Source organism: Mastacembelus armatus, chromosome 9 (genome assembly GCF_900324485.2).
Source record: "Mastacembelus armatus chromosome 9, fMasArm1.2, whole genome shotgun sequence".
Classification (NCBI taxonomy): Eukaryota; Metazoa; Chordata; class Actinopteri; order Synbranchiformes; family Mastacembelidae; genus Mastacembelus; species Mastacembelus armatus.
This window is the reverse complement of record NC_046641.1, coordinates 20,048,106-20,065,596: the sequence shown is the minus strand read 5'-3', so window position 1 is coordinate 20,065,596 and position 17,491 is coordinate 20,048,106. Positions and strand designations below refer to the sequence as shown.

At 40.0% G+C, this 17,491-nt stretch overlaps 3 protein-coding genes across 9 annotated transcripts; 1 reads left to right on the top strand and 2 right to left on the bottom strand.

Moving 5' to 3' along the window:
* Nucleotides 1-362: 362 nt before the first annotated feature.
* poli (polymerase (DNA directed) iota) lies at nucleotides 363-4,750 on the bottom strand. Its single transcript, XM_026322663.1, has 10 exons — nucleotides 4,546-4,750; nucleotides 4,014-4,139; nucleotides 3,741-3,905; nucleotides 3,222-3,368; nucleotides 2,782-3,018; nucleotides 2,382-2,560; nucleotides 2,184-2,275; nucleotides 1,966-2,096; nucleotides 1,667-1,887; nucleotides 363-1,340 (listed from the first exon to the last, which is right to left on the bottom strand). The coding sequence occupies exons 1-10, from the start codon at nucleotides 4,637-4,639 to the stop codon at nucleotides 567-569; spliced, it is 2,166 nt and encodes a 721-aa protein (XP_026178448.1). The 5' UTR covers nucleotides 4,640-4,750; the 3' UTR covers nucleotides 363-566.
* On the top strand, nucleotides 3,188-13,409 carry LOC113139439 (RNA exonuclease 1 homolog). 7 transcript variants are annotated; one of them, XM_033325344.1, is made up of 17 exons: nucleotides 4,725-5,585; nucleotides 6,399-6,602; nucleotides 7,698-7,933; nucleotides 8,017-8,112; nucleotides 8,217-8,472; nucleotides 8,707-9,029; nucleotides 9,112-9,255; nucleotides 9,333-9,447; nucleotides 9,546-9,617; nucleotides 9,698-9,841; nucleotides 10,005-10,118; nucleotides 10,764-10,837; nucleotides 10,949-11,053; nucleotides 11,342-11,457; nucleotides 11,683-11,821; nucleotides 12,718-12,838; nucleotides 13,086-13,409. In XM_033325344.1, the coding sequence occupies exons 1-17, from the start codon at nucleotides 5,435-5,437 to the stop codon at nucleotides 13,172-13,174; spliced, it is 2,499 nt and encodes an 832-aa protein (XP_033181235.1). In that variant the 5' UTR covers nucleotides 4,725-5,434; the 3' UTR covers nucleotides 13,175-13,409. The 7 variants fall into 7 exon arrangements, with proteins under 7 accessions (XP_026178442.2, XP_033181235.1, XP_026178443.2 ...); XM_026322657.2 differs by lacking the exon at nucleotides 4,725-5,585 and adding an exon at nucleotides 3,188-3,389 and having other exon boundaries at nucleotides 6,399-7,933; XM_026322658.2 differs by having other exon boundaries at nucleotides 6,399-7,933; nucleotides 8,394-8,472.
* Nucleotides 13,405-17,279, bottom strand: LOC113139441 (UDP-glucuronosyltransferase 2A2). The gene is made up of 6 exons (XM_026322664.2): nucleotides 16,294-17,279; nucleotides 15,944-16,092; nucleotides 15,721-15,852; nucleotides 15,456-15,543; nucleotides 14,960-15,179; nucleotides 13,405-14,197 (listed from the first exon to the last, which is right to left on the bottom strand). The coding sequence occupies exons 1-6, from the start codon at nucleotides 17,015-17,017 to the stop codon at nucleotides 13,912-13,914; spliced, it is 1,599 nt and encodes a 532-aa protein (XP_026178449.1). The 5' UTR covers nucleotides 17,018-17,279; the 3' UTR covers nucleotides 13,405-13,911.
* Between the last annotated feature and the right edge of the window lie 212 nt (nucleotides 17,280-17,491).

Below are 17,491 nucleotides of genomic sequence, written 5' to 3'. Positions count from 1 at the left end.
AGAAAAAAGGGCTCTTTGAAAACCGGATTGTGTTCTCTGTCGATGAATAATGGGCCACACTTCAAGAGGCACAGTGAAATAATCCTGCTTCTCTAAACTGTGAAAACAATATGTAAACAATGAACCTAAACCTGAAGTCTTCATGTGAACCCTTCTTGTTTTTATAATACAATGTTTTCATCCTGGGTAAAACTAAAATTATCCATATATATTCTGTTTAGATGGAATGATCAGGTCACTTCAGGTTTTAAAGCATAGCAGCTGCTCTGAAAGCAATATTTAGCTTTATAAACAAAATGGTAACATCAGCAAATTCCTAACTTTGACATACACGAGTGAACAAAAAAACAGAAACACCTTACTGAAAACTTGACATAGCTTTATCAAACTCAAGTATTTGGGATTAATAAAGGTGTTGATCAGAGTTGGTTTGAGATTAAACATTTAAAAAATTGAATTTATTTCTTTTACTTTGTTCACTTCCTGTACGTATCACATGAAAATTCAACAGTAAGAAATAAATGACTTTCTGTCAAAGAAAAAACACTTCCTGCCAATGTCTCTCTCTAATTGGGTTTGAAATACTTTAACAGACTGTTTGCCTGATTGCCTTTTGCTGCTGCTTTTCTGTCTTTGGTCATCACACTTTGCCCTGTTTTTTTGGATGAAGGGGCCTTCAGTACCAGCTTCCGTTGCTTCCATTCAGACATGAGTTCCCTCTGAACATCCGGCGGAAGCTCAGAAAACACTTTAAGGTCCACGTTTCCAGGGAACTCACAGTCAGGAGACAGTTTCCCTTCTTCTGTGATATTTTCTTCTGGTATGGCATTTGAGCCTGCAGGCTGATGATTCACGGTGGTTATTCTATCAGTTCGATCTAATTTGTACTCTGAGTCTGTTATGTCTTTAATATTTTGAGATTCTGTAAATGAGCATGGAGACTTGTTTTCTGTCACATGGGATTCATCAGGGACTGCAACTGGGGCCGACGAGCTGGCAGAAGTGCTGGTAAGGGAGTTTCTGTAGGTAGGTGATAACAGTTCCTCCTGGATTTCCTTGGGGAGAAGCCTGAACACTTCTGGATCAATATATGGGGGCAACTGATGTGTCAGAGTGTCATTTGCTACACCAAGGCATGATGCTGCTGTGCTGCAGGGTTGTTTTTGATCCTCCTTTTCTGAAACAACCGTGCTCCATTTCCATTTGAACCCATGTAATGCTGCCTCAGAGCTACGAGGGCTTTTTACGGTTACTGACTTTTGAGAGGTGTTTTGAGTAATCATTCTGCTTGTGCTGAACTGATGAGCCATGCAGTGACCATCACTGCTGGGGGAGGAATCCTATTGAAAAATAAAAGAGGAGGAAGACAAATTATTTCAGGATATTAAGAGCAATTACGTGATATTTCTAAGAAGGGAAAATTCTGCAGGCATCAATTAAAACAAGGAGGGACAACATGGCCCAGAATGATTGATTAAATCCCACTTAATCCCAGTACTCTCTGAATTATCTAACAGTAATATTTACATTCTAAATTAAATTTAAAATGCTTTAATATTTTCTAAGGGCCTATTTGTGGAAATGAATTCAATGCTTCTTTTTAAGCCATACAGATATCCTGATGGAACTTCATCACCATTTTACTGCATCTCCTTTACTGTATTACCTGACATTGTGATGACAAGATTTGTGTTTTTCTGGGAGATGAGCCGTTTGTGAAGAATGATGTTATTGAGCCCTTTCCGCTGATGGCAGCTCCCCTGGTTTGCAGGTTACTAAAGCAAACGTTAATGAGAGTGAGGTGGAAGGTAGCGCTGCTGTCCACCAACTTATGGAAGAGCTTCATGGCCAATGGGACTAGCAGGCCCACAGCATCCTGGCTGCTGCCTGTAGAGATGTTAATGGTAGTTATCCACTGTCTTTAGAGACTGAAAAACAGCCCAGAGGGTTCCTACACTAGCTTACCAGATGTGATCTTCTGTCCTGTGTGGCTGGGGATCGGACACTGTCGGCTTTCCCGACTAAGCCACTTGGTCGCAGAGAACCTCCGAATGGTCAGCCGAAAGGTTTGAGGCTGCCTGCCGTCTTTTTGCATTCTAATTTTCAAAAACATGATAAACATGTTTGAATCAGTGACTCATGCTTTAAAGACTGCAATGACATAAAACGAACCTGGCACTGACCTCTCCACCAGACTGCTCAAAAGTTGTTGAATCTTTTCCAAAACACCTTTAGTTGAGGAAATTTTTTTGAAGGAGTCTTCATCACTGAGAGACTGGAACATGAAGATGAGAATAATGAAGGCAAGAATCATGGTAAAATATAGAAATTTTTCATTAAAAGGGATAAAAATTAAAGGATTAACGTCAGTGGCATTTTACCTGAGGTGCTCCAGTAGGTGTGACAGGTGAGTTATCAACACCAAGGACAAGATTCTTCAAGCGCTGAGCACTGGGACCTCCAAACTCCCGCACCAAGTCATTCAGTGAACAGAGCTGTAGGTCTTTCACACTGATAAATCCCAGGGCTTGAAGTCTCTTAGCAGTTTGGGGACCTACCCCTAAGAATGCATGGGAAGGCCACAAATTTATCATTAGGTCTACCTGATTACGGATGAAGTGGGTCAAAAAACATCAGTGTTGAACTGAAAAATATTCTATCAGCACTGCGTACATATGTAAAAATAAATATTTTGTTTAATTCAGCCTATAGCTTTAAAAAACACAGTAGCATGAAATCTGCTGAAAATAACTACTGTACACATAAGTAGGGCATGTATACCTGGTACTTTGCGGAGGCTGCTCAGGCAGCCGATGATGTTGCTGATGTTCTCTGGTAGCAGGGTAGTTTGCTGATTAGGTTTGAAGGTGCCTGACACCAGTTTGGCCAGTAGCTTGTTTGTGGCAATGCCAGCACAGCCTGTCAGGCCCAGCTTGGTGTGGATGGCATCTTTCAGCTCTGCTGCAATGTGTGAACCTAAAGCCAGTCTCGGGTGGTCACTGGCTTTAACATCTGCACCTGAGCAGGAACAGAAACACATCTGGCAGAGGTGAAAACCAAATCATTTAAGAAAATGAATTTTCACATAGCTAGAAACTGAAACTGCAATGCAAATATTTTACGAATCATAGCTTCTTGGGTTGTTTTAAAACTCAATTTCCTGTTTGGATGATGTACAGATGTACATAAATATGCAACTACACCAGACATCTGTGACTTACTGCAATGATTGTAGACATGTCCTTTAAACGAAACGTTATTAGACTGTGGTGTCTGTGCTAGCCTTCTTTCTACCATCTCTGTGACATCCATGAAGTTTTCATCTAATCCAAGCCTCTCTACCAGTGGACAGTAGGACATCAGCAGCTCTGGGTGGAGGACAAAAAGAGGTAAAACAGAGTGAAAACACAAACAGTTAAGCAGAAATTTGCACTGATGAATATGATCTCTAAATGGTCCTCCATCTTGTGGTTTTTTAGTAGAGGAACCTGTACCAAAATCCAGTTTTAAGACCATAATTATTTGTTAATTATTAATTATTTTGGTACAACAAATAATTTCAGTGCAAGAAGAAAGTGCCCAGTTAACTGCATGTACAGTACAGTTATTTTTGCCCTGGGTCACCTAGGAGGTAAATACTTTAAAAAATAAAAACTTTTGAAATTACTACCAAATACTGTAGTTTGTACAAGAACAAAGTAAATTACAGATTTGTCTGTGGCAGTACTACGCCTGCCTACCTGTCACTTTATAGGACATTTCTCTGTAGTGTGTCAGGTCTTCTCCATTAACCAGCACCAGCTGAGGACATTTCTCCTTAGCATCAGTCACTGACATCATCTTGGTGAGACCCTGCTCCCTTGCCACATAGTTACAGGTGACTATGAAGTATTTTTGTTGAATACCTGGGGATATGAGAAAAGCATTGCTGAAACACAATTTCAGTCTATTCTGGGCTTTCATAAAAAAACAACAACATCAGAGTCCAGGTTTATTCAGTTTAATGTGGTTACCTAAAGGGACTTCTCTCAGTGCAGGGTTTCTGATCATCTCCACCTGAGCATAGAAGCAGTCCAGGTCAAAATGCAGAATGACTCTGTCTGCAGGTGTTGACCCAGATGCGTTACTGAGTCCTGGAACTGGAACAGAGCTAGTTAGGAACTTTATTGTCCATTTTCATGGAAAATTACCTTTGGCTTTAACACACCCTGTACCATGAGCAGTCTGAGCAGTCGGTTCAACAAAACAGTATGTGTGATTGTTCGACAATGATTCTTTCTTCCATGACATGTTATAGTTTTAGTTAAATAAAAAAAGAAGCGGGAAAATAATTGCGAATAAAAATAATTGGTTGCATCTGCAGCCTCTATAATTTTGCTAGCTGTACTTCTTATTCCCTGCAATGTCAGTCTATTTCTAACATTCATATTTCTGCAGCACATTAACATAGAAAAAAATAATTACCATCTGACATGTGATACACATGTAGTTAGATAATGTCAGGTTAACGTTGTCAAACAAATTGATTTCAGTTTCAGTGTTTACCAGGAGCAGCTGCAGGGCTGAAAGGTACTGAGTCCACGAAACTGTTCTTCCACTCGGTTTCATCCTCTTCCATCTCATCCTCGCTATTCTCCATTTCCAACCAGCTGCTCTGCCGTGGCTGCTTTATCGGTTTTGGTAATAAGGCAAATATCGTGTTTTAGCTGCAGCTGCAGAGGGAAAACTCCGCCTGACACTGACACTGACACTGACGGGACTCTTGTGTTTGCGCGTCCTGTTTGTGTTTGCCAAGCTGCAGCAGCGCCACCTGCCGACGAGGAGGGATTACTGCGACACTATAAACTCAGTCATTTGCTGAAGGGAAATGTTTATATTTGTGCTACTCTTTGTACTATTAACTCTGGTTTAAGTTAGATTATATTGCAGAAGTTTAAGGGAGGTGGCAGTCGGGTCCACGTTTACATTTACAAGTGAAATTAGAATAAATAAATACTCCATTACATGAAAAATTGAATTAGAAATGTTATGTAAAATAACTGACATTATAATGTACCACGCTGGGCCTGTAAAGTACTGAGTGTTGGCCTTCATATGATTAGATTATTGTTACTTGTTCACTGATGTAAAAAGGATTTTACTGTAAGAAATGTCCATCTCAAGTACCCGGAGCCCAAAGTGACACCTTAATAATGCTGTTTGCAGCTCGAGGTTATTTATCCGCTATTAAAATAGTTTAATTTTCCTAAAAAAAACAAACAAACAAACATTTTCGTTGTTTTTTCACACCAGTAATAGTTTATATAGTTTTCGAGACCCGACCGCGGCCTATATAAGTGACGTCACCAGGCTGGTGGTGACCACCTGTCGGCCGCGCGCTAATCGATCACACCACACGGTTTCAACGTCGTGAAACTTGGCTCTGTCTTTGCTTATGTTTCCCTCCTCTGGTCTCTTCGCCCGCATTAACTGTCCTTTCGTTAAACGTGGACTTTGTGAGCGGCCTAATTGTCTGTACAGACATGCCACAAACGCGCGCGACATGTTTGGTACCTCGAGCAAATCATCGATATTTGGTGCAGCAGGTCAGTGTTTCAGGTGTTTCAGGTATTTCAGGTGTTTTAGCCTTGTAGTTTTCCATGTCGAAATGTGTGTTCTTGGAGACAAACGTCAAGTTTGGTGGAGTGGACGTGCACTAGTTTTAAAAGCCCCAATGGAGCCAGTTAATGTTTCATTAAAATAGCTTTAAGGGCCTGAACATTCAAAAGTTTAATTTAGCTACTCAGTAGAAACACTGTCTGTTACATCATTTGATCAGGCACACCTGTTAGAATCTGTTACAGGTGTTTTTCTACATCCTCTGTCGCTGTCTAAAGGAAGCTTTAATGCATTGTTTTAGTTTTATCAAATTGCTTAATTTTCAGTTTTAATTAACACTGAGTCTGCCTCTGAAAACCAGCAAATATGGAAGTATAGTGGTGCTGGTAAAAACAAGAAAGAAAAAAAACGTTTTTATTGAATTATTTGTCAATTTTTTTTTTTTAACCAAGCAATACAAAATAGTTGGCTAACTCTAGAAGTAGTTTGCCCTAAGATAAAAACCCACAAAAACCACAAACAATTTTTCAGATGCTTTAAAAGCATCTAAAATCAAAAACAATGGTAGCTTACAGATGTTTGCTCCTCCACACACCCTGAAGTCTTAATTTTTTAACATTTAACCTCAGAACAACTCAAGGTAGCGCCAAGAACCAAAAAAATAATATCCCAGCATATCACAGTGAGGTGAAGAGCTTACTGTGTCAGTGAAGACGAGTGAAATTTTATTTATATAGTCACACTGTATTATTTCCCACCATGTCACTGATGCTGTTCTATTTCATACTGCCTTTGAACAGCCCACAGTGCTGGCTATGGCTCATCAATGAATGATGAGACTAGGGATGACTGCGTCCAGGAGCTCGAGCGGATCAACAGGGAAATTGAAACTATACGGCACGAAGTGAAGCAGGAGCAAAGGCGCCTGTCATGCTACCAGACTGTACAGACAAATGACAAGAACACTGTGCCTGATTTCTCTGTTTCCAAGCCTGAGACTGCAGGTAAGCATGTAGATAGCAGTTCTTATGGACTGTCTCCATGCACAGACTCTACTAAAATATACTCCCAAGCAAGAAAGTATGTGGTTGATAACTCAAAGCCCAGGACCGATTTAGAGTATGACCCTCTGTCCAACTTTTCTGCTAACCTATGCTCTTACAGCTCATCATGTAAGGAGCAAAAAGTGAAAAAAGACCAAGGTTTGAAAAGATTAAGAAACAATGTACCTTGTAATCAAGACATGCCACACACACATCAGGCCCCACTTTCCCGATCACCATCTCCAGAGCCACCTGATGACTCTAATGAAGATGACATGCTGATTATTGACATCCCTCTCTCACCTGAAAAAAAAAGAGGTCGAGCTGAGAAACTTGATTGTGTTGATGGTAAATCCCAGGATGCTGAAGAGGAATTGAAGAAGGCCAACACTGTGCCTGTTTTACTTAATTCCCCACCATCGTGCTTTGTAAATGCTGAGCTCTCCGAGGACACGTCTGGATCAAAGGTCAAAGCCAATAAAGTTGACGACAACTGTGATGCTGAAAACAGTTCAGCTAAATATATAGTGAATATTTGTGAGAACAAAGAATTTGAAATTACACCAGGTAAGAGTGTAGTTGACTTAACTGGATGTTTGGAAGACCGGAGAAGTGAATCTCAGGGAAGTACTTGTTTTCAGGTCACTGAAGCAGAAGTGGAGAACAGTGCTCAACCTACAGGTCTTTCTGCCACTGCAGACCAACAAGATCTCAACTGGAATAATCTGGTGGTGGAAGAGGAAAGAAACACATCTCAGGTTGAATGGTCTCAGTGGGAGCTTCCCTGTAGTGCTGAAAAAATGAATCCGTTGCAGCCATGTGATTTTCCACTGAAGAATTCCCTTGTTCGTAAAGCTCCATTTGCTCACTCAGACTCACCATGCAGGCAACAGGGCGAGTATGCCCAGACAACGGAGCAGCCAGCTCTGAACAACGATCAAAACCACCAGCCTCCCAGGAAAATGCTACAGTCATTGGTACCAGAAAGCCAGAAGATGTTAAGCAAAGGACAGATCCAGAGTAAAGCTGTCATCCACCATACGTCATCTGTTTCAGGCAGCAGCCAGTTTCAAGCTCAAGTTCTATCGTCATCTGTGGACTTAAATTTGACTAACAGAGCAGAGGCAGATAATGAAGAGGTTATAATCATCAGCTCCAGCTCTGATGAGGAGGAAGAGTTTAACTATTCAGAAGTGGAGCTGTCTGACAGTGATCCAGAGGAGGAATGTTACAGGATCTTTATGGAGGCAAACAATGAAGAGAAGAGAAATGAGGAGCTGCCCAGCACATCTGTAAGTATGTTCTAAACACTTTCGGTCTATATGAAGGAAATCTAACAGTATAAAGATCTTCTCCTTCAACCTGGAATTTTTAGGTTAGTGCAATGGATATGGAGAAGTCAGATCCAAATATCACACCCCAAGCATTCCCTGGAAAGAAGAGGGTGGCTCATGAAGCCAAACACACAGAGGTACATGCATTAAACATTAAAAAAAAAAAAAAACTTTAGAATTTAAAATTTTATGATATATATATATTTTTTTTTTTTTTTGAGTGAACATCTTGATTCAACAGTCATTGGGTAAGAGCAGACCTCAGCCCCAGGTTTTGGTCCCCTTCCATGGACCAGTAGCTTCAGGCTTTGGCTCCAAGCCGTCGATCACCCCTAAAATGCAGCAGGTGCAGCAGACAGCCTCGAGGCTGACGAATTCAGCTAAAAATGGTCAGGCTTTTGTTTCCTCCACCTGTCAGAAGAAGCCAGAGATGGTGACTACACCTTCTGCTTGGACTGAGACCCAGAGAACCCTGCAGCCTGCACCTGTGCAAAGTGGTAAGCATCTGTTGGATGAGATTTAGAAGGATTGTTTGATATTAAATGTCACCATCAGCTGTTGGCCATTAAGTTTAAATGTTATTTTTTTACGCTATGTCTCTTTTCATATCACTGGAGATGAAAAAACCCATTTGGGGAAAAAAAGATGAAAAATATGCCCTTCGTGTCAGTCACATAGCATTTTTCTGGTGGCTTTTAAGTAGTTCATGCATTTTCTGTTTTATCCCACAGCGTACATGAACTACATACCTTTCGGAACTACGGTGATTGACGTGGGCAACACCTTGCACCTGATCCTCCCTGAGGGCACCTTCCCTCTGCCTGTTTCTTCTAGTACCAGCCCAGTCACTTCAGTGCTAACTCCAATCAATCAAGTGAAACAGACATATCATCCACCTGGACTTATCCCTGTACAAAGATGCCGCACCACAGCACCTGTGCTCATTCCTCCTCTGGCACGTAAACCTTCGCTGTCTCCTGCCTTTGATTTGGCTCAGTCAAATCCTGCTATTTTCACTACTCCTCAGCCTGCTGTTCATGCAGCTGCTGCTAAGGTAAGACGTTGAACTAACCCTATCTGGTGCAACTTAGAAATGTTTAATCTCTTAAATTTTGATAATAAATGAATTCTTTCAGCCGGTGTCTACTAGACGTAAACTGAAGCAGCAGTGCGAGGCCTCCAAAGACAAGGTGCCCCATGATGTCCGACAGCATTATGTCAACCTGTTCACAAAAGAGTTCATTAAAACTACAGCGACTGTTAATGATGCCTTTCAGAAGGTGAGTGTATGTCTCTAAATGTCATCCTAACATGTTTATTCTGGGTATTTGATTATTTTTCCTGTTATTGTTGATAGGCCCTTGCTGAGGAAAGGACTGTGTACAACCGCAGTGGGAACAAACTGAGATATCAGAGTGTTGCAGTGAACGCACTAAAGAGGCTAAGGAACCAAAGTGTTGCTGCGGCTAAAGGTGAAAATCTCGAGAAAACTCAGTGAAATGTGTAAAATGTGTAAACAGTGCTGAGAAAATCTAATGGAGTTGATCTTGTATTTGTTTTTCTGGTGCAGGTGTAAATGAAGGCAACAGCCAAAGATCCAAAGGCAATGTACCTCTTAACCCAAAGAAGTTTAAAGGGAATGGTTAGAATTGGGTTCCTTTGAATGCATTTGTCATTTCATTAATATATTGACACGTTTTTGACTGTTGATTTTTTTTCTAGCAGATGATGCAGCATTGTACGAGAGTCTGATGGATTATATTTTAACAGAGGAAAAGATGATTGAGAGCAACTATCCGGTCCAACACCCAGAGAAGCCTGGCTGTGCTGTTCTTTTTGCTGACAATAAGAAAGGCAACACTGACCGTACGTGAAAACATGATACTCAAACTATACTCCATGAAAAGACAGTTTGATACTGTTCTCACATTGTATCACTAGAGGGCGCACTTACCCTGTGCTGTGGAGTGAGTTACTTCTTACAGCTCATTTCTTCGGTGACAAATGTTTTCTGTTTTGTTGATAAAAGCCCTTAAGAGGATCTGCTGTCGATGTGGGACTACATATTCTGTGAGCCAAACAGGCAAACATGTTCGTAAAGAGGAGTGCAACTACCATTATGGCAAAGGAGTTGAGAATAAAGGTGAGTAAAGCTTTTTAGTGCTGTGACTTTAGGGCTGCTGGCAATTGATTAAAATATTCAGGATTATTTACATGTGTATGTTTTTGTTTTTTTACATGTACCTGAAAGATTTTTCACATGTGCTTTATGCACATGTATGCTTAATGTTATTTCACCGATCCAAAAATGACAAATATTGTCCAGAATAACTTCTAAGGTGCTCATCCTCCAAAAATATGCTGAAAGCACAACATGGCAAACTCAACAAGCAGAGACAGGTGGTTGTGTTGAGTGACAACTATTGACAGAGGAGGGGGGAGCTACACCATGGCAGCAACTTTTGGTGCAAAGAATTTAGCATTACTTCAAACAGAAAATCTACGGTGTGCATCTAGGAAACACTACAGCTCCTTAAGACCCACACTAATTGAGCCTAGATTATCAACCAGCCAATTCTTTTCCATAATAAAGTAAATCATTTGATTTATCAAACATTGGTTTACAAAACAATTATTAAATGTTATTGCACTTTTATAAAATTTAAAAGATGGTTTACCAATATTTTCAGGCATTTGGGATTTTATAATAAAGAATTATAATATAATGAAACATTAAATAATTACATAATTATTAAATATTAGAATAAAGTATCTATCTATTTTGTAGTGCCAGGTGGGGTGGAAACACGCTACAGTTGCTGTGATGCAGTCATGGGTGCACCAGGATGCCAGGTGTTTAAGGTAGGAAATTTCATTGATAGAGAAAATTACATAATGCCATACATAGACTTTCTCCAGTGTACTAGTTACTGTCTTTTTGTTTTTGTTTTTTTTGTCCTCCCTTCAATCCAGTTGCATGTCGACAATTCGCTCAGCCTGGATGGGTTTGTGTCGACTGGGCCTAGATCTTTCTCGGATACAGGCTGTCCTGGGATCTACTCCTTAGATTGTGAAACGGTGGGGTCAGCTTCTTTGAGGGGAGGGTTTTTTAAAACCATCTTTGCATTAGACACCAAATTTCAGCTAAAACCACCAGTAACTTTACACTAGTGATGTAAAATATTTTGCTTTTTAAATCGGAGTAGCAACTCCAGATTGTTTTATTCATTTATAGTATGTTCCAAAGAAGTTATACTGGGAGTATCTAGGAAATTTCAATAGAGATTTGCACTTGTTCCTGCTACTTGACTCATACATGGATATGGAGTGAAATGGTTAATATTGTTTTAATGTCTGTATTCATAGTGTTACACCATACATGGCCTGGAGCTGTCCAGAGTGACGGTTGTCAACTCTAGTCTGCAAGTCATCTATGACACCTTCGTCAGACCTGACAGTGAGGTCATAGACTACAATACCAGGTAACCTAATAAAACTCGTGCTGTTAGGTAGGTCTCTAGAACCTTTTTGAGTTAATGAAAAGCACTGGTTAAAAATCAGTTGAAACTGTCCTGTTCTCCCATGTCTATAAAGTCAGCTAGTGCAGAGTGATAAAATGGTGATAAAGCCAATAAAATGACACAGCTACTGTATAAATGTATTTTAATCAGTCAGTTGCTCTGTTGATAGCCCATGTGACATTCTAGGTTTTCAGGCATTAATGAGGAAGATGTGAAGGGTATCCACACCTCCCTCAGAGAGGTCCAAGAGACCTTGCTGAGCTTCATCCATGCTGACACTATTCTGATTGGACATGGCTTGGAAGCAGACCTCTGTGCCCTCAAGGTGACTACAATAAGATTTTCTCAGGTTTCTTTCACAACATTTGGCTGTTGCAATCCTGACTCACACGCACATTATGCAACTCCTGGGTTCCCAAAACCACTTGGTATAAAACAAAAGGCTTGTACATTTCACCATGACCCATTTTCCCAACAGCCTTCTTTGTGGTATAATGTCACATGTATTGCATGCATAATTCATGTTATGTAATCATTTGAATGCAATGTGTTTTTTGAATGGGCATCGCCATATAGTTTTAGATTTGATTCTTAAAGCCTAATTTACAGGCTAGTAATGTGAACACCCCCATGAAAAGGGGCAAACTCAGGTGTAATTTCACATTCATGATTACACAGCACAACACTGGTGAAAAGTTGAATATGAATTAGCAGAATTTGTGAAATACATTTTTCCAGTCTGCAGTCACCTTGAGAAGCCACATGTGAAAACTCAGCGCAAGAACATTTCCAAACTAGTTTGTAGACATATGACAAAATATGCTATGACCAAGAGGTAACTACATCCTGTTCTTGTTCACAGGAAAGGCTAAAAGCCCTTAAGCTGGTTTGTTGCATGCCAATATTTTTTCAGTTCCCGTTGTATTAAAGTAAAATACCACAGTATAGAAAAGCTGCTACAAGTGAAAGCATTAAAAAAAAAAACAACAACTAGTAGTCATGCTCAATAGCTCATTTCAGAATATACAAATTGAAATTATAATTGTCTATATATATTTATAATCTTTGTTTTTCATATATTTTAATAATCTATAGACCAGTGCCTGTCCAGTTGTGAGAGATCTATGGTGTATTAAAAAAGTATAGATGGTTCCCTCTAGTACAAAATGGAAATACTCATGTGAGGTACTAGTACTTTAGCTATCTTCCTCTTCACTGTAGTTGCTCCATGGGACAGTGGTGGACATTTCAGTGGTCTTCCCCCACCGTCTGGGTCCCCCTCACAGGCTGACCCTCAAAAACCTCACTGCCGAATACCTGCGAAGGATCATCCAGGAGAGTGGTGGGTTCTTATGGATAAACTGCAGCTGCCATAAAACTTTTATTTGGAGGTTCTGTATTTTAGGTTTTCCATCTATTATCAATCTGAATCAAAATTTAAGTCCAAATAAAGATGGAAATCAAATGAAATTTGAGTGTAAATCTCATGTGTGTGTATATGACACAATACAGTATACACCCTAATGACTTGGTGTAGTTAACTGTCATAGTTGATATGCATTAAAATATTGTATTACTGTCTCTCCCAGTTTGTGGCCATGACACTGCAGAAGATGCTACAGCCTGCATGGAGCTTATGTTATGGAAGGTCAAAGAAGATGGGAAACTAAAAAAATGATGGAAATAAACAGAAAACTTCACATTGTTCATGCATGAAAAAATAGATGTTATGTCACATCTGGAAAGCTCTTGTCAGTATTGTAGATGACATGGGAAGGCCAGTAAAGTTATTTTGATAAGTTATATCATTTAATTTAATACACCATTTTCTGTATGTTAAATTTTGGTTTGCGGCCCATATGATTGTGTGACTGACATGCTAAGAAAAACTAAAGTAAAGGCACAGAATGAAATCCTGTTGTGCTTTTTATTTGTTTATATATTTTAAGTGTCACAAACCTACACCAACCAATGACCATCCAGGTTTTAATGTCAAATTACCCCCAGGTGGAATTATGCAAATTAGTATGCACCTGTGAGCAATTGCACTAATGAGTGGCCATACATGAGGGAGCCGAAGAGAAATGCTCTCCTTTCACTGGGAAGTAAACACATCATGCTTGTCTCTGTGGAGGTTAATGATTTGACTTAAGCTTTTTAGGTTCATGGCAACAAGATGAGTGAAGCAACAAACCCTCCCCCCATGCTGGTGTTCGAATAAAACAAGTTTCACAAATATTATGGTCAGTGGAAACTTACTTTTTTCTTTTGTCTTTTTTTTTGCCCTAGTTTTTTCGAAGTGTTGGCAATTACTGGTCTCAGGCCCCAGAAATCAAAGGACATTGTGGTTGTATTAAATACCTTTAACAGTGTTTTTTTTTTACTCAGTTATTTTCTATGGTTCAAATCAGCCCATCACTCAGCCTTTCTCTTTGTCGTTTGCTTTCTGCCACAGCACCTCCGGAAGCAGAAAGTGCAGGTCTTGATAAAGAGCAGAATGACGAGAGCGACAAGAGCAAAGAGGAAGAACAGGACATCCAGGCTGTGATACTGGTACCAGGTGAGTTCATGGGCCTGGACCCTCAAGTGCTTAGCTCCTTTGTTTCTCATGGTGAACTCGATCCAGAATACCGCCTCATCCAGGGCACTCATTGGTCTGTCATGGTGCATACTAGAAAGATGCAAGGCGTTTTCCTTGTACCTGTGAGTGTGGGCAAACAGCAGAGATGAAAATGTTGTTTTTGACCTTTACACTCTAGTTTTTTTCTGTATATAGAAAAGGGACAAAAATCTTTTTTAGTTCCATGTATTTTGAAACTAATAGTAATATTTTTTATTAGTAATATTAGTCTTGACTGCTGTAGGCAGTTAAATAAGGTTTTGCTATCTGATATTCTGTTGGGAGAAATTAGACACTAATAAATTAGAAGTGGGATTCTTGTAGTGCTGAGCTCGTGTGTGACATTTTAAAATGTTTTGTCGAATCAACAGTCTAAAGATATTCATATTACTTTTATGTACAACAGGTAGAGCAAATCTTCATTCATGAAACTTAAACCTGAAGATAAGTTGCATTTTTCACACTGTATTTGTTTGAAAATGACATGAAACAGTTTTCAAAATTGGTTTGACAGTGGATTGTGCACAAGGTGGTTGTTTCAGTCCTCACTGACACTGTCACTGCATGCTACAGTAGCTGGAAAGCCCATCTTATAACGAACAAGGTAGATACATTTTTAGTTTGGAAAAAACTTAAATCATAAATTATTCTTTTGATTAATTCATCCTTTTATGTTTTGCCTGTTACCTGGGTTTGACATGCTTAGATCATGGCCTATTTATGCCATGTTATCAATGTTGCTTATGTGTTTTTAATGAATATTCTCCCAAAAGATAGAATAGTAAAGAAAAAAGTTCTTTAAGCTCTAAATACCCTAAGGCCCATCTGTTTAAGACAACTTACGATTTCTCATTGATGACAGTATTGATTGCATCTCTAAGGTCCTCGGTCTTCATGGACTTAAAATCCAAGAAAACTGCCATTCCCTTCTCCTTCATATGGATCAGATTTTCTGGCTGGTCACCGAACATGGGGATGCCCACCATGGGAACACCATGATAGATGGCCTCGTAAATCCCGTTTGTACCACCGTGGGTGATGAAAGCTCTGGTCTTGGGATGACCTGATATCAAAAATCATAAGACGCACATTACTTCAGCTGATGAAAACAGCTTTTCATTCCTGTATTTGCCGGATTAAACTTTGAGGTCTCCAGGGCCAAGATTTGTTGTTGGGCCCCAAATGACCCCCACTGAACACTATGTCAGTGTCATTATTTTCTCATACAGCCAGAAACTAACCAGTACCCTAAAGCAGAAGTGATTAATTACTTAATGCACAGGGAAAAATTAATAAAATATAATACACATACTTATACAGTAAACATTATATGTGTTACCCAATAGGTCATTTTGAGGAATCCACTCATATATTCTGGTGTTTGGGCCCAGAGTCTCTGGTTTTTCTCCACTGTATCGCCACAGCACCTACAAATAATGGTAAAAATGTTTTTTAGACTAATGCAAGTACCAGCAAACTTTGGCACTTCACTATCTCTAAGGTCTTTAGACAGTTAGATGAAGCTTTATAGATCCCTGTTACAGAGTAAGCTCATAGTCATAAGAGTCTTTATTTTATTCAGTATCTCAAGCATGTACTCTGACCTTTTGTGGGATCTGAGCAAGGGCTGAGGCGATTATGTTTCCCTTCTCTGTGGTGATATTCTTGATAATGGATCCCAACGTAAACACTACGATGCCTGCGTCTCCAGAGCTCTGCACAAACTCTTCCATATCCTGCAAGAGTAGTGGAGTATTGTCCCAATGCAAACCAAGTCAGGAATAATGTGGAAGATTAATAGGCATGGAATAGTAGAGAGAGTCCCACCTGTGGTAAAGGTTCAGCAGGTTTGCAGTGGATCCCACCAACAAATTTGAAGTTAGGAAGGAAAGGATGAGGGAAGTCAAAATCCCAGTATGTTCGCATCAACCAGATGTCTGCCCTACCCATAGTCTTGCAGGCACTTGTGGGTGTTCCTGTCACAGAGCGAAAGTAATGGATGACAGCTTCCCTTCTCAAAGAATCACCAATACTTGTTTAAATTAGATTTGCTTAAAATATCCAATTGACTAAATTGATTTCATGTAAAAGCACTGCAAGAATCCAGTACAATTAAACAGGACAGTCTGCTGTTCATAAAAAACTGTTGGTGTAGTTTTTGTAGCTGATTTGCTCACCTTGGACTTCAGAGTAATATTTATCTGCTTCTTTCCAGTAAATGTAATGGATCACAACATCCTGCAGTGCATAGAAGAGAAAGTTCCATAGTCTCTCTGAGAAGTTCATCCTGTCTGTCAGTTTGCTCATAGCTCCAGGGACAAAAGAAGGTGGTGCAGGCAGCTGAGCACAGTATCTCTCAAAGTTGTGGGCTACGGAAAATCGCAGCGTGAAGACCAGAGGGATGTCCAAAATCTCTGCCACTAAGTCACTGCCAATGTAGATGGGGTCAGCCAGGAGAAGGTCATAGTTTCCCTCCTTTAACTTCTTCATCATGGTTTCTGATTTCAGCACACCATCCAAATACTTGAGAGAGAAATCCAGGTTGGTTTTCATCACATCAGTTAGTTTGAGGTAAATCTGTAAGTAATTCATTTTGTCCATTTCATACATGGAGAAGTGAAGGAATTCTTCCATCATCTTGATCATGGCTTCCATGGAGAAGGAGACGTTGAAGGGTTCGTAGTGAAAGCGAGAGGGTTCACTGGTGTTCATGTAAATTGACACAGTTGGGACCAGAACCGTCACCTGGTGCCCTCTGTCTATCAGTGTATTCAGCACAGGCTTTATATTAATCCAGTGGCTGCCTTCAGTGTACCACACCAAAATGTTGCCTCCATTTGCACTCCATGTTGCACAAAGAACCAGCAGCACACAAACAGAGACCCGCTGTCCCAGCTCCATGATTGAATGATTGCTGTTCCTTGATCCTTTTTAAAAGCTGCTCCTAGAAAAATAATTATTAACAAAGCTGAACTCTGGCTTAGATTTCCTTTTTGTGCAGCATGACCGATTAGATAACAGACACACCCCGTGCAGTGAGTTAGAGGTAAAAGGTAATGGCTGTAAAATAAACCTCAGTATTAAAAGAAATCCAGAATGTAACCAGAGACTTTAAAACCCCGGGTTCTTATTGTTAGCTGTGGAGTGAAGGAGTGAAGTAGATGAAAAGCGTCTGCTTTTAATCATATGGGCTTGGACACAGTTGTGTAATCTGAGGAAGTTGCAACAGCACGTGTTTGCCTGAGGAAGCCTTCCCCTGCATACCACTGAAGTGTAGGAGAGTGAGGATCATACACATGTTGGGTTTAGTGAAGGGGAATATATTCCCATTTTAGGATTTCTTAGGAGTTCAGAGTGAACAGATTCTATTTAAAG

What these genes read in the sequence shown, in the direction of transcription:
- poli (XM_026322663.1), bottom strand. Translation starts at nt 4,639, where the DNA reads ATGGAGAATAGCGAGGATGAGATGGAAGAGGATGAAACCGAGTGGAAG. An exon ending in ACTGAGAGAAGTCCCTTTAG is followed by an intron (nt 3,906 to 4,013) that starts GTAACCACATTA and finishes TCATATCCCCAG; the next exon opens with GTATTCAACAAAAATACTTC. An exon ending in CACCTACTGGAGCACCTCAG is followed by an intron (nt 2,276 to 2,381) that starts GTAAAATGCCAC and finishes TTCATGTTCCAG; the next exon opens with TCTCTCAGTGATGAAGACTC.
- LOC113139439 (XM_026322655.2), top strand. Translation starts at nt 5,435, where the DNA reads ATGTTTCCCTCCTCTGGTCTCTTCGCCCGCATTAACTGTCCTTTCGTT. An exon ending in TTCATGCAGCTGCTGCTAAG is followed by an intron (nt 9,030 to 9,111) that starts GTAAGACGTTGA and finishes GAATTCTTTCAG; the next exon opens with CCGGTGTCTACTAGACGTAA. An exon ending in TAAGAAAGGCAACACTGACC is followed by an intron (nt 9,842 to 10,004) that starts GTACGTGAAAAC and finishes TGTTGATAAAAG; the next exon opens with CCCTTAAGAGGATCTGCTGT.
- LOC113139441 (XM_026322664.2), bottom strand. Translation starts at nt 17,017, where the DNA reads ATGGAGCTGGGACAGCGGGTCTCTGTTTGTGTGCTGCTGGTTCTTTGT. An exon ending in CTGCTGAACCTTTACCACAG is followed by an intron (nt 15,853 to 15,943) that starts GTGGGACTCTCT and finishes CTACTCTTGCAG; the next exon opens with GATATGGAAGAGTTTGTGCA. An exon ending in ACTGTCATCAATGAGAAATC is followed by an intron (nt 14,198 to 14,959) that starts GTAAGTTGTCTT and finishes CCACACTCACAG; the next exon opens with GTACAAGGAAAACGCCTTGC.